This window comes from Tupaia chinensis, unplaced genomic scaffold (assembly GCF_000334495.1).
Source record: "Tupaia chinensis unplaced genomic scaffold, TupChi_1.0 Scaffold145717_1, whole genome shotgun sequence".
Classification (NCBI taxonomy): domain Eukaryota; kingdom Metazoa; phylum Chordata; class Mammalia; order Scandentia; family Tupaiidae; genus Tupaia; species Tupaia belangeri.
The window spans coordinates 324,286-348,639 of NW_006205575.1; the positions used below are offsets into that span (position 1 = coordinate 324,286).

The 24,354-nt window shown below is 42.7% G+C and overlaps 1 protein-coding gene across 1 annotated transcript in view; it reads left to right on the forward strand.

The window, feature by feature from the left end:
• MAP1B (microtubule associated protein 1B) overlaps positions 1-7,802 on the forward strand; it is a 114,365-nt gene extending 106,563 nt beyond the window's left edge. Inside the window, 3 exon segments of the mRNA XM_014584137.1 lie at positions 5-1,534; positions 5,103-5,341; positions 7,266-7,802. Coding sequence (XP_014439623.1) covers positions 5-1,534; positions 5,103-5,341; positions 7,266-7,421 — 1,925 coding nt within the window. The 3' untranslated portion in view covers positions 7,422-7,802.
• The last annotated feature ends 16,552 nt before the right edge of the window (positions 7,803-24,354 follow it).

The following is a 24,354-nucleotide window of genomic DNA, read 5'->3' on the forward strand; positions in this document are numbered from 1 at the left end:
CAATATGCTGAGCCCTAGGGCTTCCGTGCCTCAATGTTATTTGATACAATGCAACACCATCTAGCCTTGAATAGAGATTTGACTTCATCTGGCATGGAGAAAGACAGTGGTGGGAAGACACCTGGTGACTTTAGCTATGCTTATCAAAAGCCTGAGAAAGCAACCAGGTCCCCAGATGAAGAAGATTATGACTATGAATCTTATGAGAAAACTACCCGGACCCCTGATGCAGGTGGCTATTACTATGAGAAGACAGACAGAACCACAAAATCTCCATGTGATAGTGGCTACTCCTATGAGACGATTGGGAAAACCACCAAGACTCCTGAAGATGGCGGTTATGCCTATGAAATTACTGAGAAGACCACACGGAGCCCTGAAGAGAGTGGGTATTCATATGAGATGAGTGAGACAAGAACCCCTGAAGTGAGTGGTTACAGCTACGAGAAGACTGAGAGATCTAGAAGGCTCCTGGATGACATCAGCAATGGTTATGATGACACCGAGGATGGTGTCCACACACTTGGGGACTCCAGCTACTCTTATGAGACTACTGAGAAAATTACTAGTTTCCCAGAGTCTGAAAGTTACTCCTATGAGACATCTACAAAAACTACACGAACCCCTGATACTTCCACGTACTGTTATGAGACTACAGAGAATATCACTAGAACCCCGCAGACGTCTACATATTCCTATGAGGCTTCAGACCGATGCTACACTGCAGAGAAGAAGTCCCCCTCGGAAGCCCGCCAGGATGTTGATTTATGCCTTGTGTCCTCCTGTGAATACAAGCATCCCAAGACAGAGCTTTCACCTTCTTTCATTAATCCCAATCCTCTCGAGTGGTTTGCTAGTGAAGACCCCACTGATGAATCTGAAAAGCCCCTCACTCAATCAGGAGGAGCCCCACCACCTCCTGGAGGGAAGCAACAAGGCCGACAGTGTGATGAAACCCCTCCCACCTCAGTCAGTGAGTCTGCCCCATCCCAGACTGACTCTGATGTTCCCCCGGAGACTGAAGAGTGCCCATCCATCACAGCCGATGCAAATATTGACTCTGAAGATGAGTCAGAAACCATCCCTACAGACAAAACTGTCACATACAAACACATGGACCCACCTCCAGTCCCCATGCAGGACCGCAGCCCTTCTCCACGGCACCCAGACGTGTCCATGGTGGACCCAGAGGCCTTGGCCATTGAGCAGAACCTGGGCAAAGCTCTGAAGAAAGACCTGAAAGAGAAGACCAAAACTAAAAAGCCAGGTACAAAGACCAAGTCATCTTCACCTGTCAAAAAGGGTGATGGGAAGTCCAAGCCCTTGGCAGCTTCACCAAAACCAGTGGGCTTGAAAGAATCCTCAGATAAGTTATCCAGAGTGGCTTCTCCTAAGAAGAAAGAATCTGTGGAAAAAGCAGTGAAAACTACCACCACTCCTGAGGTCAAAGCTGCACGTGGGGAAGAGAAAGACAAGGAGACCAAGAATGCTGCCAATGCCTCCGCATCTAAATCGGTAAAGACTGCAGCTGCAGGTAAGGTGGAGGGCCCTGATGTAGATCACCACCGTTCTTCTTTGTTTAGAGCCTTTCCACTTCCCCGTTTTACTTGGTATGAGCAAGATAAGAGAGCATAAGTTGTCACCTTGTCTTCCTGTTACTATTCTCTTCTGCCCAAAGGTATATATAAATATATATCAGCCCAGTGTGGCCCTTTGGCTTGGGGTTAGCTCAGTATATCATAACCTTGAGCAGTGTGATTCATCAGCTGGGATTCCTGGGTGTGTACTGTTCTGGAACACAGCAACTGCAGCCCTATCCTAAATCCTTGGTACCAAGGATGTGTGTTTCAAGCTCTTTGGGAAGATTGGCCTCAGCCATGCTGGCCCCAGAATCAAGCTGAGGTGACACAGGCTGGAAGCTCCCACAGATCTAGGGAGAACCTGAGGTTCTACACCAAGTCTAGCCTTCAAAATTTAGACCCCTGCATTTTTCTTTTTCTCTTTTGGAGAGGTTTTTTGCTATAGGGCGCGTGAGCTCACCAGAAAGACAGAGAGAGAGAGAGAGAGAGAGAGAGAGAGAGAGAGAGAGAAAGAAAACATCTCCCGGGGGGGGGGATACGCTGCGAGAGAGAGAGAGCAAGAAATCATCTCCCGGGGGGATGGCTATGCTGCAGTCCCGTCTCCTCCATTCTCCTCTTGGGATCTTGGGTACACATGCACATGCACCCGGCGTGAGTTTAAGCCATCGGGTCCAGGACTCGACCCGTGGTCAACTACATGGGAGTCCAGCAACGTAGTTACACCAACTGCTGGTCCCAGAACCCTGCAATTTTTAAATAAAAAAATTTTAAGTATTTTTTAAAATTTGATTGAAAAATCACCAGGAGGACCCCATTATAAAGGAAATGTTCTGTTTTATTATCAGCTGACAATCCATATTTTCAGTTGACTAATGAGCACCCAGTACAAATTGAGAGAAAAACATTGAAGCTCTTTTATTGTCCTCTTACCCCAGGACCTCACTAGTAGACGAGTAGACTTTCAATGTAAGATTACTATCTTACATTGAAATTCTTCTTGGCAGGATCAGATATTCTCGACCTCAAGTAATTTCTGGTTTTGGTCCCAATTCCCACGTTAATCAGCGTCTCTTTATTAGGGTTTGTTTGTTTCTATTGTATTGTTTTGTTTGTTTTTGCTATAGGATGCATGTGCTCACCAGAGAAAAACAGGGGGAGGGGAGTGAGAAATCACCTTCCAAGGGTTGGCCACACTGTAGTCTCTTCTCCTCCAGTCTCTTCTCGAAATTTTGGGGATGCACCCACACATCCCCAGCATGATTTCTAAGCCACTGAGTCTGGGACTCGAACTGCACAGCTAACCATGTGGGATCCAGTGCCTTAACCTCCATGTCACCTTTTGGCCCATTTCTTGTGTTTTTGATGGGATTGGTTTTGGTAACAAAGCTTCATTTTGTAGTTCCAAACCAATCATAGGAATTGTATTAATCCATTTTATTTGCTTTACACAATTATCTAGGGATTTTAGATCATGGTTCACAAAGTAATAAATTGACCTAAATATATGAAGCAAAAAATAATTTACTAACATTTCCTGACTTATTTGGGATAATCTGATAGATGAAACTTCGAATCACTCAAATTCAGTATACTTTATTATGTACTAGTTATAGCTGTAAATTTTTACTCTAAACTATATACAGCATCTATTTTAGGACTCATTTCCCATCAGATTGGGTCTTTTTACATACACAAAGAAAAGAAACTGAATTTGTTCATCCTTAGACTGAATGGAAAACCTCTAGATAATTAATCCCTTGGTCTGAAAGAGTTGACAACTGACTTTAGGAGAAAACATGAAATTTACTCAAACAAATAAAAACCAACTGAAATGTACTACCAGCATGCCAGAACATATATACCCTAGCCCACACAAGTGATTTTTCAAAAAAACTTTCTTGGACATTTAAAGAGATCATAAAATGATTAATTTACTTGGAAGATGGTTTTCTATTTCTAAAAAGGCAACATAGTACTATGAATTTATTTCTAAAACAAATCTGGGGTGACTTATGACAAGTTCCTCAGTTTATGCTTTCCGGAGCAGTATCATTTGGCATTGATGGTAGTGATTTAGTGACAGAAGAATTTGCAGATATGTTTCACTATTAGAACTGTAACTCAAACTTTCACCACAAGTCAGAATTCCTTAGGAGGCCCCGAGTGGGTATTTTGAGGGTGTTCAGCTCAGATATATAAACATGGCCTGTTAATCTAGTCATAAAGTGAGTCAGTTATCCAAGTATCAGTTTGGCTGATTTTATTACTTCCCTACCCCCTAAAAATAAAACTAGACAGTTGATGGAATTTACTAGTGGTTTTAACTCTGTAACAGTCTTTTAACATCCCATGGAGAAAGAAAAGAGCAGTAAGCCCCAATGGCTTCGTAGTAGTGGTCTCAAGCCAACCACATATGAGAGTCACCTAAGGGGCTTTTTAAACTGCATGGAGTTTAGGCCCCAACCCTAGTCCAATGAGATCACACTCTGGACGACAAGGTCTGGCCTTCAGTGTTAAGTGTCCAAAGTGCATTGATCATGAAAAAGAACCATTGCCTTGGCTGGCTCTAGTAATGTTTCAGAAAGTTTACACTTTCTAACTGGAACAAGCTAAAAACACCAATTCACCAAACAAGGTCTAGGAAACTTCTAGAATCTATTTTTCTCTGGCCTTTTAAATTTAGACTGGGAAATTTGGCTGCAAGATGCCCTTTTTCCCAGTCTGTTATGTCCTGATTATATACACAAAGCCTCATCTTTCTGAACCTTCCTCTGCCAAAGTTCAGTGTCCAGCCTTATCTCAGGAGAGATGGCTTATGTTTCAGAGACTATGCTAAGGAGAGAATGCAACGTTTCATTAATTTATGAATGAGGTGGAGGTGCTGAGGGTCTTGGAAATCATGCAGGGTTAATATCTGAACCATTTACTAGGCCAAATGTTAGGCGTAGTATTCAGCTGTGGGCAAAATTGCTATCAAATGATACTCTGAAGTAAATTACTAAGATCTTGTAACTATGGTTTGCCAAATGCAGGTGATTCCTTTTGAAAATCTGTTTTTAGGTCACTTTTCAAATTAAGATGTATGTTGGTAGTTCCTTTTGGAGCGGTATTACTGGTTAGTTCCATCTTTTGAGAAGGCCTTAAAACTTTTCCTACCTCCTAATGGGTTGTCTACAAAGAGAAACCATCCCATTGTTCATTTCTTCTGTTGAGATATAAAAAGCCATATAAAATGACTTGTGGAAAAATGTAATTAAAGTATGAGTTTATTTTGGTGCAATCTTTGAAATTTATGCATTTTTTAATAGTATACATTTTCCGTGAACTTTTTGACGACTCCCTCATTTTTCTCAAATTGCTAGTGTTAAATGCTCCCCACAAATTAGTAAGGCAATTGAATTATTGTCACCACTTTGCCCATCCCAGAGGACCTTCCTATAGATGGTTTGGGAAGGTGTCCTGGATATGTGGGTCTCTTCACGTTGCTGTGACCCTTGCTTTGCTTTTGTTTATTTACCAAAGGACCAGGAGCCACCAAGACAACCAAGTCGTCAGCTGTGCCTCCAGGACTCCCTGTGTATTTGGACCTGTGCTATATTCCCAACCACAGCAATAGTAAGAACGTTGATGTTGAGTTTTTCAAGAGAGTGAGGTCATCCTACTATGTGGTGAGTGGGAATGATCCTGCTGCTGAGGAACCTAGCCGGGCTGTCCTGGATGCCTTGTTGGAAGGGAAGGCTCAGTGGGGCAGCAACATGCAGGTAAGAGTTCCAGGACAGTGTCTACACTGAACTATGTCCAGAGGCAGAGGGAGGGGTCCACGTTCAAAGAGGTGCCCTTATGATTATGGAGCTACAGGAGGTACCTCTTGAATCTGTCATACATGAAATTTTTTGAGGACAAGGTTGGCTTAACACAGAGAAAAGATTGTCTAAAATAGTATTCTTAGCATCACCAACAAGCCTTACCTAAGGCATAATTCCTTTATCAGCAAAATGGGTTCAGCATCTATTGCCTGTCTCTCTAGTATACCAGTAGTATTGGAAGTATGAATCAAAGTGGTCATATTTTCATGTGATAACTACTAGACAATTGTCTTTACTCCTTGGTGGATTTTTTTTTTTTTTAATTCCATGAGAGAGAGAGAAAGACAGACAGAGATATGGCACCCCTGACAGAATCTTGATGCTGTGATCTCTGTCCAGCCTCAGCCAGCCTGGATTGCGGACACACATGTGCCTAGTGTTCCCAGGCAGGTCTCCAGAAGGTAATTGGCAATCTTTCCACAGGGGGCTGCCTCACAGAGCACCACCACTATCTGGTACCTACTCCTTAGTGTTTTATAAGAAAAGTGAAGCTAGGAATGTGCCATTTAGAAAATCAGCTGTGCTGGAACATTGCTGAAAACTGTACCTGAGGGGACACTCCCAACCCAAACATCATGTCGGGCTGTGGACCACTCCTTATTAACTCAGCCGTGATCTTTGCTTATCTAAATTTTACTTATAGTTCTGCACAGAATTAGCTAGTAAATTGTGTTTGCCTAACTTCAAGTAGAATTGTTATTTAATCATAGGAAATCTAATGAGAACCATCCAGTGGCCTTTTAATGAATATATTTAAACTATTCAAGTCTTCACACAACAACCTTACTCTACCCCATTCCCGGCCATACACACGAATTAAAGAAATGAATCTTTGTCCTCAGAACAAAATATTAGTTACACATAATGAGTGGGCTCCTGAGGGCTTTGAGCTATGCTAATAATTAAAACTCCTTGGATTAACTGTGCAGTATCTTTTATGCAGAACTAACCAATTCTGTAAAGAAAATACAAGAAATGTACTTAAATGAAGCACCTTTTTCTTAACACTAAATAATTGAAAAACTGACCATGAATATAGATAAATTGACAAGTCACTAGTTGCTTTGGGTTCCAGTTTTCAACTCCTCCCATAAAAATTAGCTTTTTTGGGCAGCTTTATTCTGGCTCCTAGGACTTGTAAGTTGAAAAATACTTTGCATTTCTTTAGGAAAATGGAAAAACTTCCTCTGTTCACATTTTTCTTTTCTTTTCTTTTTTTTCGGGGAGGTTTTTGCTATAGGGCATGTGTGCTCACCAGAAAGACAGAGAAAGACAGAAAGCGAGAAATCACCCCCGCCCCCAGGGGGGATGGCCACACTGCTATCCCTTCTCCTCCATTCTCCTCTCGGGATCTTGGGCATGCACGCACATGCGCCAGGCATGAGTTTAAGCCACCAGGCCCAGGACTCGAACCACAGTCGACTCCATGGGAGTCCAGTGACATAACCATTATGCTAACTGCTGGTCCTTCTTTTCTTTCTTTTTTTAATTACCAGAAGATGCATGTGCTCTCCAGAAAGAGAGAGAGAACGCACCCTCCAATGGAATGTGGCTATGCCACAATCCCTTTCCTCCATTTCTCCATCTGTCAGGATTTAAGCATTCATGCACATGTGTTTTCCAAGCCTCTAGGGCTGGGACGTGAACTATGGCCAGCCACGTGGAATCCAGCTCCCTACATAAAGCATTTAACTACTGCACTACAGAGCTAGCTCTCCCAATCATTTTCTATTGGTCTCATCAATACCTTCTTACTGTCCTATTTTTTCATTTGGCTTCTGTCTCTACCCTTATCTAGCTCTTTTCTCTCTCCCTGCAGGTTACTCTGATCCCAACTCATGACTCAGAAGTGATGAGAGAGTGGTACCAGGAGACCCATGAGAAACAGCAAGACCTCAACATCATGGTTTTAGCAAGCAGCAGCACAGTGGTTATGCAAGATGAGTCCTTCCCTGCATGCAAGATTGAACTGTAAAAACAAGGCCAGCCACACCACAGGATTTGAACTTTGTTTCCAGAAATTCTTCAATTTGAAACCACCTTTTCTAAAAAGTCAATTCATCTAATTAAGTTGCTCAACAGTTACCTGCCAAATGCTATACTGTGTCATGGTGATGCAAGTCACTACTGTTTCTCAGTTTTTGCTGATTGCTAAGGGAAGTAACAGTATTCCCACAATAGGGTTCAAGTTACTGCAAAATTACCTACCCCAGTTCATCTCTGCTGAACATTTGGAAACCATGCACTAGCCAACCCAACTGACTTCTGCTAGGTAGAGGCATTTGTTTTAGAGAGAGAGGGGGAGAGAGCAAGAGAGTGAGAGGGAGAGCAAGAGTGAGCTCACAAAGAGAATGCAGGGAAGAGAGAGATGGAAAGAATGAGAAAGAAAAAGAATGCAAGAGAAGGAGATGTAAAGATGGAGAGTTCTGGTGAGATACCCAGGGGGAAAAAGAGAGAGCAAGGTGGGATGAGGAGAAAAAAGAACCAACAATTAGGTCTGCACTTTCTCAGGCAATAGGTATTCTATAGTCTGTGTAGGCATTTTCCAATTTTGTCAGTTTGAGTCATCAAAAAGGGTCTTAATTTTCTAAAACAAGTTGACTGGAAGAAAACAAAAAGAACAAAACTTGTTGTGAGGGCATGTGAGATTTTTCACGCCTTAATTAAGCTCCTTCCATTTGAAGGCTGTACACTGACATGATGTAGCGAGTGTAGACTGGTCATACAAGTGGTTTGAGCCCCATTCATATCTCTCAGACCCTTTAAACACACGAATAGATTGATCTAAGGCATGCTCCCAGCATCTGTCCACCCACGTAGTCCACTCTGAGTCAAGTAACCTGCATGCGACAACACCTGAGTCCACCCCGATTAACTGAAGCAAATACCAAAGCAGTTGGGAGTACATACGGTAGACAATTTGCCTTAGGAAGTGACTTGAATGTACAAAGATACTTGATGCACTTATTTTTTAATGTGAGACAGCAAGTTTATAAAACATCCATGTAGGATTATAGATAACTCCAGTTAAAGGAGCACATGTGCGCGCGTGTGGGGGTACTAGAAGCTGCTCTGACTGGTCCAACAGTTTGATGCTGAGTCGTGTGTGTTGAATACCACTTCAGTGCACCTGTGGCCCCTCAGCCAAACAAGTTGCACCTCTCGTTGCTTCTTTACCACCGCAAGTTCAAGATTGAAATGGCTTCTATGATCAGAACTGGGAAAACAGTGAATCTTATGGTGGAAGAGGTTCTCAGCAAGTGTACAGTATTTACCTTCCTTTGTCTTACATTGGCTTTTTAAATTTTCCATTAATTTCAACCTAATTATGGGAACAAGTGTACAGAAGAATTTTTTTTTAGATATGTGAACACTTTTCATAGATGAACTTTTTAACAAATGTTTTCATTTACAGGAAAATGCAAAGAAAATTTTCAAGTGATAGTCTTTTTTTTTTTTTAAGTGTTTCGTAAGACAAAAATTGAATAATGTTTTTTGAAGTTCTGACAAGATCGAAGTCTGATATTGCAGTAATAATATTTATCAAAAATCCATACCTACCAGGAATAATGATACCTCCCACCCCTTGATTCCCATAACATAAAAATCTGAATATGTGCTATTTGAGAGTGGGGAAGAATGGCTACTACTAGTAGGCTACTACTTAGGGCCTTCACAAGTACATCAGGTGTCATACATACTTCTTTCAAGATCTTCAACCATGAGGTAAAAGAGCCAAGTTTAAAGAACCCTAGCACAAAATTTGCTTTGGGATTTCCTATTCTGGAAAAAAAAAAAAAAAAAAGAGAAATAAAAGAAGTACTACATTGAAAACAAATGAATTCCCAACTCCTACAGTTCATCATGCAGAGTTCAGAAAATAATGTCCATCATTGCCGTCACTGAACTACGAACCTGGGAAGCCAGATTGTGATTTAAACTGACTCTAAGTTTCAAGTTGCTGATCACTGGACCCAGTGTTCAGATGTGGCAAACTTCTCAGTGACAACTGTGCTGTGCTCTGTCACACTGTGTTTCTTGCAGACTCTAAGATCTACGGAGTAGTGAACAATGACCTCATTTATTTTCTATGTTAGTTATTTATTTAAAAGTTAACATTTTGGTTTATTTTTGTCTGATAAGTGTATGTTTTGCACTGCTAACTACTATGAGGGTTTAAACAATGCTTCTTCAGGGTCCCTTCACTGAGGGCCTATGCAGTCTACTTAATGCTGTGAATTACATTTTTCAAATGTTTAATTTTTTTTTAAGAAAATTAATAATTCTATTTTTATTAGTCTTCTCTAGAAATGCAACTTTATTTATTATCCTTTTTCTTTCAAGTCTTTGAAAATAACATATTAAGGGTACAAAAAATTAACATATCATGGAAAAGTCGTTGTGACAAAGATGGATTTCATTGAGTTTATAGCACAGGAAGAGAAAGAGATTTCTAGCCTTGCCAAATCCAGACCTCTGGTTGATCTTTCTTTGATAGAAGATGGAGTTCTTTTCCAGTTTCCCCAAATTAAACCTATTTAATGTATACATTATCTTATTTTAAAAAAATACAAGCATCTTAGGAGACTTATAGCCACTCTTCAGTTATAACCACTCTACCCCACTCCCTTTTATTTCTTTTTCTTTTCTTGTTTTTTTTTTTTTTTTCCTGCTATGGGATTTAATGGGAAAAATATATGAAAACTGTCACTAGTCAGCTGGCTCTTTTTCACAGAAAACCTATCAGTACCTTTCCCCATCAGTTGTTCTCAGTGATGACCACAGAGCCTGAGTATACCAGGAAAACCAATATTTGCATTACAGGTTGCTCCTGTGTTTCCAGACACCTTTTCCTACCTGTGTGACTAACCTAATTTTGCTAGTTCCATAAGTACACAATTAGTTTAGCAACAGCCATCACAGTGTACCATGTACATTCATGGTGAGAGCTCAAGGTGGACACGCACTTCCAGGAGCTCTGCTTGTACTGATGACCTAATCCAGTTGTAGAGATTGAATATTGGAGTGGAAGGAATTTATACTCTGTTTAAATGGTGAGATTTGATCGAAATAGCACTCATGATCATGACCTTTTTGGTAGTATTCTTAAACAAAATTCTACAGAGACTAAATGTTAGAGATGATCTTTCATTTTCAATTTTAACCAATTCTACCCCCTTTCTCAAAACCCCAACCCTGTGCATGCTTTATCAGTCTTGTGGTGGGACTGGATACAATGACTGACTCCCCCTTAAACACCATTTTTCCATGGAGTTCAAAAAGAAAATTTTTTTCGTAATGTTACATATCATAGTGAATGGTTTCCCCAGTGTATATGAATGTTTTAAGTGTCTCCAATAGCTTATGCCGTTTAGGAGCTGTCCAGTACTCATTTGATAAGATTTAATGATTTGCTAATGGAAATTTTACCACCTTCCATTTTCCCTCTGTTACCAAATTTCAGCTCTCAGGAGCTGCTCTACAATTCTGAAATTGCTTTTCTTGCCTCTCTTTAGTCACCTGTCACAGGAGGTCCCTGCTCGGTAATGATACTGTGAGTTAGGATAATAATTTTTTTGTTTGTTTGATTTTTTTGCGCTTCAGATTTAGAAGAAAAGATCCTGTTTCCATTTAAAAGGAACTGTAAGCCTTTGTCTTTAGGCCAACTGAACAACACACCAAAAGCAGCCTAGGGATGAGCATTTCTTTGAAAGCAATTAGGTTATCACCTGGTATTAAAACCATGTACTATTTTTAAAAAATCTGTGACTTTATGAAGTTAATTGAAAAGGCAGCATCAAAAACTGAAAAGGAAGGGAAAAATAATAAACAGCTTCTCTGCACTTTTGGGGAGCTCCCCAGAATGGGAGCCATTGGAGAAGAGGCATCAGGACGGGGCTGCCCTTCCGAGAACACCCTGGGGCAGGTCAGAGTCACGCTTTCCTGCGCTGCATGCAGCCCTGCCTTTCCAGCCCTGGAAAGAAGCGGTCTTGAGCCTGGCTGAGAAGCACTTCACACTCCTCTCTCTTGTTCTGAATGGTGTTTGTGTCAGTCTGCAGCTGTGTATGGTATTATGTCTTATAATCCTGCATCACTTCTATCCTATTCAGTCATATCTAATGTAGAAAATTAGTTTCCAGTGAAAGTAATATGTAGTGCTTTTATGATATTTGTGTGCAATATCCCCTCTTCCATTGAGGATATTTGATGTAAAGGAAAAAAAAAAACTCAGTTCCACAATAAAATACAAAAGTGGCAAAAGTCCACGTGCATGCTGTGCTGTGTTTCCCGTCATGTTCCTGAGCTGTGCTCATAGGATTAGGCATTGCCACCAACAGGACACCGGGAAGACCCACCCTCCACACACAGGGGATGGTGTTCTTTTCAGGGTGTCTTCTCTGGCTTTTGACAGACAGCCAAGAGGGTCTTGCTGGAATCATGCCTTGTTAACATTTATGGACAAGCTCTAGAGGGTCTGAGGACAGACACTGGGAAGTAAGGGTAAGGAACAATTAAAATGATTGTTTTAAAAGAGAAAGTAAATAAACAACTGTGGTCTAAGGGGACTATTGGGAGGTTATCCTGCACAAACTAAGTAAACCCCAAACTAGACTTTAACCTAGCTCTGTCACACTCAGCTAGGTGGCCTTGGTCATTTAGCCCATCCAGATCTCCTTCCTGCACCTGTAGAATGCAAGGATGTGTGGCCAGCAGGTGGCATGGAGGTTAAGGGGCTGGATCTCACATGGCCGGCCTTGCAGTTCAAGTCCCAGACTCAGAGGCTAGAGAATGATGTCAGGTGTGTGCGTGTGTAGCCCAAATCCCGAGAGTAGAGTGGAGGAGAAGGGACTACAGCATGGTCATCTCCCTTGGAGTGTGATTTCTCACTTGCCCTTTCTCGGGTAAGCACACATGCCCTAGAGCAAAAACTTGAAGTCAGATTTGATGGTCTGTTCCAAGGCTGACATGCTGGTGCTCTGTAAAGCCAGCATACTAGGTGATTATGCACAATACCTTATCTCCCTCTTGGTTTCTTGCTCATTATTACAGAATAAGCTCTAATTAAGCTCTAATAAGCTCTGCCTAATTAAGCATGACATGTTTTGTATTTGACTCATATCCAGGACCAACGATTGTTTTGGAAAAGTGATTATATATAAAAACAACAACATATCTAAGAGATGCCTTTTCTGCCATTCACATGATTACAGTCCCTTCTCTGTACCCAGTGGTGGGTTATACTGTGGAATTTAGAGATGGACAAAACGTAACTACTGCCCTGATGGGGGGACACAGGCCAGCAAAGAGGCAGTGACACTACACAGTGACAGGGGCTGAGCTTAGATGACCATAGAAAAAGCTCCAGAAGTGATGTCTTCAGTTGAGCCCTGAAGTGAGACTGTGTACACGCACGTGTGTGCATGCATGTTGGACAGAAAGCAAATTGCAGGCAGAGGCAACAGTTCACACAAAGACAGGTGAGAGCAGGAATAACGTGTTGGGGAGTGTAGACTGCACAGGATTGCAGCTAATAGAGGGGGAGACCTTGGCACCTCAGTAGTTCCCTCAACATGGCAGTAGTAAGTGTGCCCACAGGGTACACAATAGAGACCTCCAATACCTGGCCCTGTCTGTCTTCAGAGATGATCCTCTGGCCTCAAAAGACCACTACAGTTGGTTGCGAGTTGTGACAATCTCCCTTTATTGGTCACGTTCACTCCTTGATCTTACCCAGTGTCTCCAAACCACAGGAGTATGTTGACCAGTCCTATCAGAAATTAGTGATTATGAAAAGGGATTCTGAATTCCCTTCAGAAATTAAAGAGTTAAGCATGTGAGAACTCAGGGAGGAAGATCATCACTAAGAGATGCTAGTTACAGGGACCGGCAGATGGCGTAATGGTTACATTTCTGGATTCATGTAGTTGACCGCAGTTCGAGTCTTAGGCCTGGTGGGTTAAAACTCACGCTGGGCGCATGTGCATGTGTGCCCAAGCTCCTGAGAGATGAGGAGAAGGGATTGCAGGAGTGATTTCTTGCTTTCTGTCTGTCTCTCCGGTGAGTGCATGTGTCCTATAGCAAAAATATTGAAAGAGAGAGAGAGAAAGATGTTAGTTACATCTAGCAGACTGAAATTAGTTATTTTCTGTTCCACTGCTAAATTATTCAGTTCCAGGAAGTCCTTCTCTTGGTTTGCACTTAGTGTGACCCACCATCCTGGTTGCCCAGGACTGCCCTGATTTCAACACTGAATGTCCTGTGTCCCAGGAAACCTCTGAGGACTGATCATTCTACCTGAACCCTGTCGTTCATATCCCCATCCCCTCCGGACCTAAGCATAGCAGATTGGGGCATTAATCCTCTTGCAATTGGTCCTTTTTTATATAATGGGGGCAGCCTTTCTTCATTTTTTTTTTTTTCTGTTTTCCAAATAAATCAGTAAAGGTCCTGTGATTGTATTTGCTTCCTCTTTCTAATTGCAATACTCATTCTGGAAGTTTTTCCAAGTTCTTCCGGCCATCTTTAACACACTCCTGACTCACGAATTCTTGGTCTCTTGCATAATCCCAGATCACCATTTCCTCTTTGATCCTGTATCGCATGTCTGGGAAATCTGCTGGAGTCATATATGCAGATCTGGATACACCCACTTCCTTCAATATTGAGTACTTCTGGCCAATTTCCTGGGGGTTGCTGGCAGTGTTTTCACAGATGAGGGAGCAGTGCTTGTAAGGCTTGATTTGGCAGGAGACCTTGACATACACTGGTGGACACAGCTCTGTTTCCTGACTCGAGCTGTCCTCCCTCAAACCAGATATGTGTGGGACTCTAATGCAGTTTTAGGGATTCAAATGTCATATGTAAACTGATGTCTTTTACATTGCTATCAGCAGCCTCATACCTCTGATCTCCAAACTCATATATCCAGCTGCCTAGAAAGACCTCCATTTGGATGTTCAATAGGGATCTTTACAACATGCCAAACAGATCTAATGTATCCCCGAGCCAACTCCTGATCATCCTCTTGTCAAACTGCTTCTTACCCTAGGCTTTTCTATTTCAGCTCATGGTAAACACACAATTGCAGTTGCTCAGGTCAAAAACTCTTGCCCGAAGCTAGTCCCTAAGAACAGTGGTAAAGTCCTATGCGTGGGGATTCATCCCACATGGCCAACTGCAGTTCAAATCCTAGCCCCCAGAGGCTTGAAAAACATGCCAGGTGCATGTGCATGTGCGCTCAAAATCCTGAAGGGATGGAGAAACGAAAAGGATTGCAGTGTGACCATACCCACTAAGGGGTGCTTTTTCTCTCTCCCTCTCCTCTAGTGAATGCACATGCCCTCTGAGTTGGGGGGTGGATCTTCCTTCCTCAGCAAATCCTGCTGGCTTGACTTTCAGAATACATCCAGTCTGACTTCTCCCTCTTGTCAAAGTTAGTCATTTTTCCTGGATTATTGAGTAGCCTCTACCTATTCTTCCTTTTTGCCATCTTTGCCCTCTTAGGTTAGTTTCTAGGTAGCAGCTACACTAGAGTAATCCTCTAAAAATGTTAAGTCAGATCATGCCACCCATGCATAAAACCTTCACACAGAGTCACATCTCAGAATGAAAGCCAATGGGGCTAGGAGGCCTCCCACAATCCATCTCTTCTTCCTACCCCCCCCTCTCTCTCTGGCCTCATTTCCCACTTCTCTCTGCCCTGCACATTCTACTGGAGCCACACTGGCTTCCTTGCTATGCCTAGGGCATTTGGGCTTTTGTCTCTGGGTCTTGGTGCTGACTGTGTCCTATGATGTTTCTCCCAGGTAATTGCAGGGGTCAAAACTTCACCCATGTGGGTCTTTGTTTAAGTGTCAAGTGTCACTTTTTGAGGAAGACCTTTCCTAATGACCCTATTTTAAGTTGAAGCTTCCACCACTTCCTCAGCACTCTCTTTTCCTCTTCCTTGCTTTGTTGTTACATCACTCATCACCATAAAATATACTATTTATTTATAATCTGTCTTCTTCCATAGGATGTAAATGCGATGAGTGGCAAATCACTGTCTATTTTATTCCTCACTGCATCTTCAATTATTATGTCGACAATTCCTGACCACACAGTAGTTGTTCAATAACATTTTTTTTTTTTTTGGAGAGGTTTTCGCTATAGGGCGCGTGCGCTCGCCAGACAGACAGAGACATAGAGACAGAAAGCGAGAAATCACCCCCCAGGGGGGATGGTCACGCCGCAATCCCTTCTCCTCCATTCTCCTCTCGGGATCTTGGGCACGCACGCACACGTGCCCGGCGTGAGATTTAAGCCACCAGGTCTGAGACGGGAACCGCGGTCGACTACGTGGGAGTCCAGCGACATAGCCATTACGCTAACTGCTGGTTCCCAATAACATTTTTAAATGTTTTTATCCCATGAGCTAGAGAGAGAGAGGGGAGAGAGGCAGCACCCCCAATAGGCTCTTGATGTTCTAGTCCACCTCCAGCTTCAGCCATCTCTGGATCATGGGCACATGTGCACCTGTCTGGCTTACTCAGGGAAGTCTCTGGATGTGAACCCAAAACGTTCCCAGGAGGACCAGCCCCAAAGAGCGTCATTTTTTCTTTTTTTTTTTGAGAGATTTTCACTATAGGGCGCACGCACTCGCCAGACAGACAGAGAGAGACATAGAGACAGAAAGCGAGAAATCACCCCCCAGGGGGGATGGTCACACCGCAATCCCTTCTCCTCCATTCTCCTCTCGGGATCTTGGGCACACACACACACGCACCTGGCGTGAGTTTTAAGCCACCGGGTCCAGGACGCGAACCGCGGTCGACTACGTGGGAGTCCAGCGACATAGCCATTACGCTAACTGCTGGTTCCCCAGAGCGTCATGTTTTACCATTTTCCAAATACTACACCGTATAGCCACTGTGCCAGCCTGAGACAAGCTAGTCATTCATTCATCAACACATATTTATTGGGGGCATTGGAGGCAGTAACTATGGGTTGAAGAATCGATGTGCTTAGTGTCGAGTTGGCACAGTGATTGTACAGTGTAGTAGATGGAACAGGAGTTTGGAACCAAGGCAAACTTGGGCTCAAACACTGTCCTGACCAATTTCTAATTGCATAGCCTTGGGAAAGTCACATGAGTTTCAATTTTTTTTCCCCCTCTGCAAATTGAGAATAATCCCTACCCTGTGGGATTGCTGTAAAATTCAAGAGGATGCAATTATTATAATTAGGTAGGATAATAGGCACTCAAGAAGAAGGAATTGTTAACATGAGTTTTGTAACATGATGGCTGGGGAGTCAGAGCCTGAGAAACAGTCACTCCCAACAGTGGCCCGGCACACTGTCCTGGAGGAAACTCGTGATGAGTATTCTTGGTCTAGTCTATGTAATGAAGTTCTGAGGGTGCTGTAAAGATGAAAGTTTTTAACTTTGGGATGGTTCCAAAGCCTGGTGGTTAAGGCAGCAAGATAATATATAGCCAACTGTATGGTTCAAGCCCTGGACCCAGCAGCTTAAGAAACACACCAGGTACATATATATACCTGAAATCCCTAAAGGAGGGAGAAATGGAGGAGAAGGTATTGTGGTATGACTATTCCCCACAGGGAGTGCTTTCTCCTTTCCCTCTATTTCTGTCCTTTCTGGGGAGTGCAGGTGCTCCCTAGCAAAATAAAATAGGGCCAGTTGGTGGCACAGTGGTTTAGGTAGCTGGATCCCACCTGGCCAATTGGGTGGTTGAGTATTGGACTAGCAGCTTGAAAATGTGTCTGGCACATGTGCATGCGTGCCCAAAATCCTAAGAAGAGAATGGAAGAGAGGAGGTTGCAGCATTATCATCCCCTTTGGAGGGTGCTTTCTCAATTTCTCTCTTTTTCTCTCTGTAGTGAGTGGACATACCCTCTAAGAAATTAAAATTAAAAAATAAAAAATTTTTAACTTAGCAAGAAAAACAACATGGGAAACAAAAAAAGCAAATACTGTTTCCCTACCATGGGATATATCAGAGGATATAGTGTTTCTTTTATAAATCCTTCATAAATCTTTCCCATAGTTCTTGCTAGCACTTAAAGCCCATAATGGAATTTATCTGCAGATACTTTTTGCAAGAATAAGCTCCTTGCTTTCTGAACCTGTCCAGCTCCAACCTGGAATCGCTAACATTTGTACATAATAAACACAGGGTCTGAGTAACTATTTGGTTTTAAACAAAGATTCCACTGGTTATGACCGTGATCTCAAGAGCACTGCCATTTTTTGCTTGGACTTCCTTGTAGCCACACAGGTAATGACATCCTCATGGCAGCATGCAATGGCAGTAAACAGGCCAAAGCCACAGGGGAACGAAAAGGTTATTTTCAAGTAAGAAGTTGTTATTTACAACAAAAGGCAATTTCCAGAAAACAAAACAGAACTATGTTGAAGAGTATCCCTCTTTCACCATTTTCTAAAAGAGTTTTAAAAATGTATCGTTTTCAGAGTTCGGAAAGTTTATGAAAATACAATCATACTATATTTTCTGCTTTAATACCTTGAATGTGCAGTTTGTACCCCAGCCTCAGAGACTTGAAAAAACACCTAATCCACACACATGTGTATCTAAAATCCTGACAAGACGGAAAAACGGAAAAGGGATTGTGACCATGCCCCATTGGATATACTTTCTTCCCCGCCCCACCTGCCCTCTGGAGAGCACATGAGCCTTTTGGCAAAGCAATAAACAAATATTTATGAGTACCCTCCTCACAGTAATGGTATTCTCTCTGTTGGGATACGAAGTTAACAATATACATGGAGCGCTTTGTGGAGTTTAAAGTCTGGTGGTGAACTCGTTAATTAATTCTGAATAATTCATTCAGAATCCATAAAATGGAAAAGGGGTTTAACCCTCCAGGGTGTGTTGCAAACTTGCTTCCAGGAAGGCCCAAAAAAGCCTGGAGAAAGGGATGACCCATACAGAGCAAAGCTGAATCGACCTGGCAAACCATGGAGTTAAAGGGGTTAAGAACCTCAGGGGGTTCAGCCAGGCGACAAATCAGTAGCACACCAGAACTGCAGTGCTGGAAGCCCTACGGGTGATGGCAGGTTCTGATCCCCTTGATGGCTTGAAAACTGGCTGGGTGCACTTACAAGTGTCTGGGATCTTAAGGAGCTGGAGAGTTAGGTCAAGCCATTGCTGTGTAGTGAGACCCTGTTACTTACCCTGCTACCCTCTCTTACTCTTTCTCCTGCACACATGCATGCTCCATCATTAAAACAACAAAGTCTCAGGGAAGAGGGACTGCAAAGTGGATGCAATACATAACATGAAGCCAAATGAGCTAGCAGGGGATTACGTTCCATGGGTGGCCTGGAGGCACACCATTCAGTAAGGCCATCAGGGATTGCTAGTGAGGACAACCATAAACACCAGCATAGCCCTGTGTTTGGTTATAGACCAGGGCTCGGGGTAGGAAAGATGGTCTTGTTCACCGATATTGATAATGGGATGGATGACGGGCCTCAAGTCTCCCCCTTCCCCAAGCAATAGAGGCCAGATGGTGGTGCTTCCTTCTCTTCCTTTCACAGATGGAGGATCTCCAGCTGAAGGCTTTCCTCGCCTGGTCCTGCTTCCACCTCCTTCTTTCACAGGCATTCTACCCCCGTGAAACCTTCACTCCTACCTCCGACTCAGCATCTGCTTCCTGGAGGATCTGACATAATGAGTTTTGAGAAACATTCTTCATATTGAATTCTAAATTGCTTGTTCTACCACAGCAGCTATTTTCCCACTCTTCTGCAGTGTCTAAAACAAGAGAATTTCCCAAAGCTCATCATATAGCTCCAGCAAAAAGAAAAATCAGAAGGCTGAATTGCATTGGGTCATTAGAAAGGTCATGACGTATTTTTCTGTTTTTCTATGAAAAATGCATCATGACTCTTCTGACAATTCAGTATTTCCAAGGAAGACAACCCGGGTAGAAAAAAAACTACAAAGAATGTCAAAGCTAGCTGTTCTCATTCAGAATGAAAAATGGCCTTAATCAACCTATTTTCAAGGCCTTTCACTATTCCTTGTAAAATTTACAACCTTCCCACTCACACACACCTGATATCCAGGACCAACTAGAAGGCAGGAAAAACAAAATGCAAGGTTTGATGTCTAGGCAACCTAGCCCCAAGGGGAGGGGGATAAGATATCTGTACCTTATCATTGTTTCTTCTTCTTTCCAGTACCCTGCTTTCCTTTTCTTTCTTTTCTTTTCTTTGTTTTTTTTCTCTCTCCTCCTCCTTCTTTTATTTCTTTTACTAAGGTGAGTATGGGGTATCGGTCAAATGGGTTTAGTCTGAACTGTTCATTTTAGTTCTATTTAAAATACTTTTTTTCTTGAAAGAATTACTTTAACTTTATTTATTTATTTACTTATTTTAATTTGTAAATAAATAAATAAATAAAGAGAGGGACAGAACAAGAGAGCAAGAGAGGGAAAGTGAGAAAGCAAGCTGCCAGGTCTGGGACTTGAACCATGGACAGCCATGTGGGAGTCCAGCACCCCTAACCACCATGCCACCTGTCAGCCCCTTTAAAATACTTCCTTGTGAATACACTTTGCACATGACTCCCTGGAGAAAAGGACCTTCTCGACTCCAAGGCAGCTTGAGACAGACATACGTGGCTAATTAAAACACAAGCTAAAGCAAGTATTTCCCCCTCATTAGAGTTTTTCCCAATTCGAATTGCTCTTCCAGTGAACTCCCACATCACTTTCTGTGTCTCTCCAATTACACTTTCCAACTCTGCACTGACAGGTGCAAATGCACGGGCCTCTACTTCGTTAGAATCTAAGTTATTTGAGGGTGGGATCTAGTTAACTTTAACTCATCTTCGTAAACTCCATATCCCTAGGTATAGTGCCTTGCACACAGTATATGTCACACCAATGACTGTGAACACACAAAAGCAGAACAGAGACGGAGACAATGACGTGTGCCGTAGGCACCAGGCTCATAACAGGGTGCAAAAGAATCACTGCGGCTAGCGCCCGCATTGGAGTAGGTTGGTAACGCTGAAAGTCCAACTCTCAGTATGTAGTGAATGAACAACTAGTCAGTAAATGAACATTTGGTGACATAAGGAGTGATGGGATAGGGTAATAGCTTGACTGGTGGCAGAATGAAGGCTTTTTTCTTTCCTTTCTGAAAAAAGAAGGAAGTCTTTGGACCAGCAGTTGGTATAATGGCTATGTTGCTGGATTCCCATGTAGTTGACCGCAGTTCAAGTCCTGGACCCGGTGGCTTAAATTTATGTCGGGCATGTGTGCGTGCATGCCCAAAATCCCGAGAGAATGGAAGAAAGCAAGCTGCCAGGTCTGGGACTTGAACCATGGACAGCCATGTGGGAGTCCAGCACCCCTAACCACCATGCCACCTGTCAGCCCCTTTAAAATACTTCCTTGTGAATACACTTTGCACATGACTCCCTGGAGAAAAGGACCTTCTCGACTCCAAGGCAGCTTGAGACAGACATACGTGGCTAATTAAAACACAAGCTAAAGCAAGTATTTCCCCCTCATTAGAGTTTTTCCCAATTCGAATTGCTCTTCCAGTGAACTCCCACATCACTTTCTGTGTCTCTCCAATTACACTTTCCAACTCTGCACTGACAGGTGCAAATGCACGGGCCTCTACTTCGTTAGAATCTAAGTTATTTGAGGGTGGGATCTAGTTAACTTTAACTCATCTTCGTAAACTCCATATCCCTAGGTATAGTGCCTTGCACACAGTATATGTCACACCAATGACTGTGAACACACAAAAGCAGAACAGAGACGGAGACAATGACGTGTGCCGTAGGCACCAGGCTCATAACAGGGTGCAAAAGAATCACTGCGGCTAGCGCCCGCATTGGAGTAGGTTGGTAACGCTGAAAGTCCAACTCTCAGTATGTAGTGAATGAACAACTAGTCAGTAAATGAACATTTGGTGACATAAGGAGTGATGGGATAGGGTAATAGCTTGACTGGTGGCAGAATGAAGGCTTTTTTCTTTCCTTTCTGAAAAAAGAAGGAAGTCTTTGGACCAGCAGTTGGTATAATGGCTATGTTGCTGGATTCCCATGTAGTTGACCGCAGTTCAAGTCCTGGACCCGGTGGCTTAAATTTATGTCGGGCATGTGTGCGTGCATGCCCAAAATCCCGAGAGAATGGAGAAGGGATTGCTGCGTGGCCATCCCCTCTTGGGGGGTGATTTCTCACTTTCTTTCTGTCTATCTGTCTTACTGGTGAGCGCACGTGCCCTATAACAAAAAACCTCTCCAAAAATAAACAAATAAATAAAGGAAGGAAGGAAGGAAGGAAGGAAGGAAGGAAGGAAGGAAGTCAGTCAGTCAGTCTTAAATAAGACTTGGAAGAAATGAGCTGAGATGATACAAAATGGAAAAGGATGCCTAAAGGTTCTGAACAAGCAAGATTACAAATGAAGACACTCCTTGGAAAGGAGGGATGAGATAAAACCCACTTGCAAGGAGGGATGACAGAGAAATGGCTAGGACAGAATTATTAAGGGACAGAAGAACTATGTTATGTAGCCTAAGTTTTCTTGATAAAATGAGAGGCAGGAATACCTATTCATAGTTTGGGGGCAAGGGTCTTGGGCTTACACAGAGTAGCATTTTAGGTCAGTTCCTATCAATGAGCTCTTCTGCAGAGAGCACATTCAATAGCCTTACTGTTGATGGAATACTGCACCGTCAACTCTGAACACCCTGAACACGGCCCAAATCTCTAAAGACCAAAAAGCAAACTAAGTGGTGAATCTATAGTACATGTAGGCATTTAGTTAAGTATAGCAATTCAAACTGCATCCATCCAAAACAAGTTCTTCAACCTTATTTTTTACTTGAAATCTGCTAGAAGAAACAGCAAACTGAAATTTGTTTTATGTATGAGTTAATACCACTGGCTCAGCAAACACAAGTTAGTTTGCTTTAGGCAGGAGACTTTTTTTGTGATGGAAGAAATGCACTACAGAAGGAAGATTCTTTTTTTTTTTTTTTAGTGCAGGAGGCCCTTTATTATTGCTCCAGAAAACAAAAGCCTGGCTGAGTTGGTGTTTTACATCCTCCTTTACTGAAATCTACCTGACATGATGCTTCTTGTTGGGTTTTTGTACACACAGTGAACATTGTCAAGCTGTGAAAGAAAATGGTTGGAAGTGTGCTTTGTGTGAAAGGTGAGCAATAAAGTATCTGTATGTTCTGGAAAAAAATAAAATTACTGAAGTAAAAATGAAAGTCAATTAAAGACAAGTGGAAGGACAAATGAGTTGTTTATTTGTAAATTTGTAGAAGAATCAAGTCAGCCCAATATTTTTACTTCAAATATCAACACTCAGAAGGTCAGAAGCAAATAGAAAACCACCTGAATAGCGGTATCCATTTCTTGAGGCTGTTGTTGCCAAGTATGAGAAACTGGGTGGCTTAAAAGAACTCAATGGTTTTGGAGGCTAAAAGCTAGAATCTATAGTCAATAGGACCATGCCCTAATTGCTCTGGAGAAGAACTGACCAACCCTCTAGTAGCTCTCGGTACTGACTGACCAGCATGGCCACCCCTTAGCTTGCAGATGCACCACTCATCGCGTGGTCACCTCCTCTCTGTAAGTGTACACATTGACTTTTCTCTGTGCACATCTGTCTGTATTTCCCTTTCTACAGAACACCAGTTGTATTGCGTTAGGTCTGACCTTAATGAGCTCTTTGAATTTAGAATTTAATTACCTCAATAAAAAAACCTTACTTCCAATACGCTCATATTCCAAGATGCTGGGGGTTAAGGCTCAACACATCATTTTTTAGGGACACAATTCAACCTGTAACAGGTAGGGGCGAAGATAAAGGGGGTGAGAGGAAACTTAAAATGCTAATGAGAGCATTAGCGGGATGGCTAAGCATGGGGCCCTCGCTGGGAGGAGGGAGACAAATTCAGAATCTTGCAGATCAAGGGTTTGAATGATGGGATATAGGCTAAGAGTTTGCAAGTGGGAAGTAACAGACCATTAGTTCAATAAAGGTCACTGTATGAGGGAAGGCTGAGAGAACGGGACTTCAGGGTCTAAGATCTCAGATTAGTGAAATGATGCTGAAGGTTTGGCTGTGACCACGGCAGGTCAGCTAGAGGGAAAGAAATTTGTTCCAGCTGTCAGCCCCAGCAGCCAGTCTACAGGGAGCAGTTTCTCTATCCATAAGGACGAAGTACGAAGATAATACTGGGGAAAGGGACTAAGGGCATCCGTAGTTAGAAGCCACAGCTGTTGAGGAGGAAGGAGAGTAGCCTATAGATCAAGAGACAGAGCATGGGGAAAAGGCAATATATATGGAGGAGATAGATTCCAAGAGTTCCTGAAAGATGGGGGCTCTAGAGAGGAAGGAACCCTGAGGAGCAGAGGATACAGGAACTTTGGCTGGGACAGCAGCACAGTAGTAGCAGTGGCCACTTTGGGTGGCTAGGAAGTTAAGTGCAACAGGGATGGAGGAGGAAAGGTGACGGCAAAATTAAGAGCTGAAGCATTAGCCTGTCTCATGTGCTGTGAGCCATTGATGGACTGCCCCAAACTTGCCTTTTCTTTTGTATTTTCCTCCTGAGGTAATAAAGGAGTGACTATAAAAACCCTCCCCTTAATAACCCAAAATGTCAGAAGTGACTTTAGGGCATGGCCCTCTACCTGAGATCCAGCTTTCTAGTCTACAGTACCAGCACCAGAACAAAACTGGATGCTGTTTGTGGGCATAGATGAAGCCATTTCCCAGGAGAGAGGCAGCAGCATGCTGACCCTGGGGAGCTACTCAGATTCGATCTCCTCATTCATGCAATGGGGTAACAGTACCTCCCTCACAGGACTGCTGGAGCTGTTGGCACGCAGAAAGTCCTTAATGTTAGT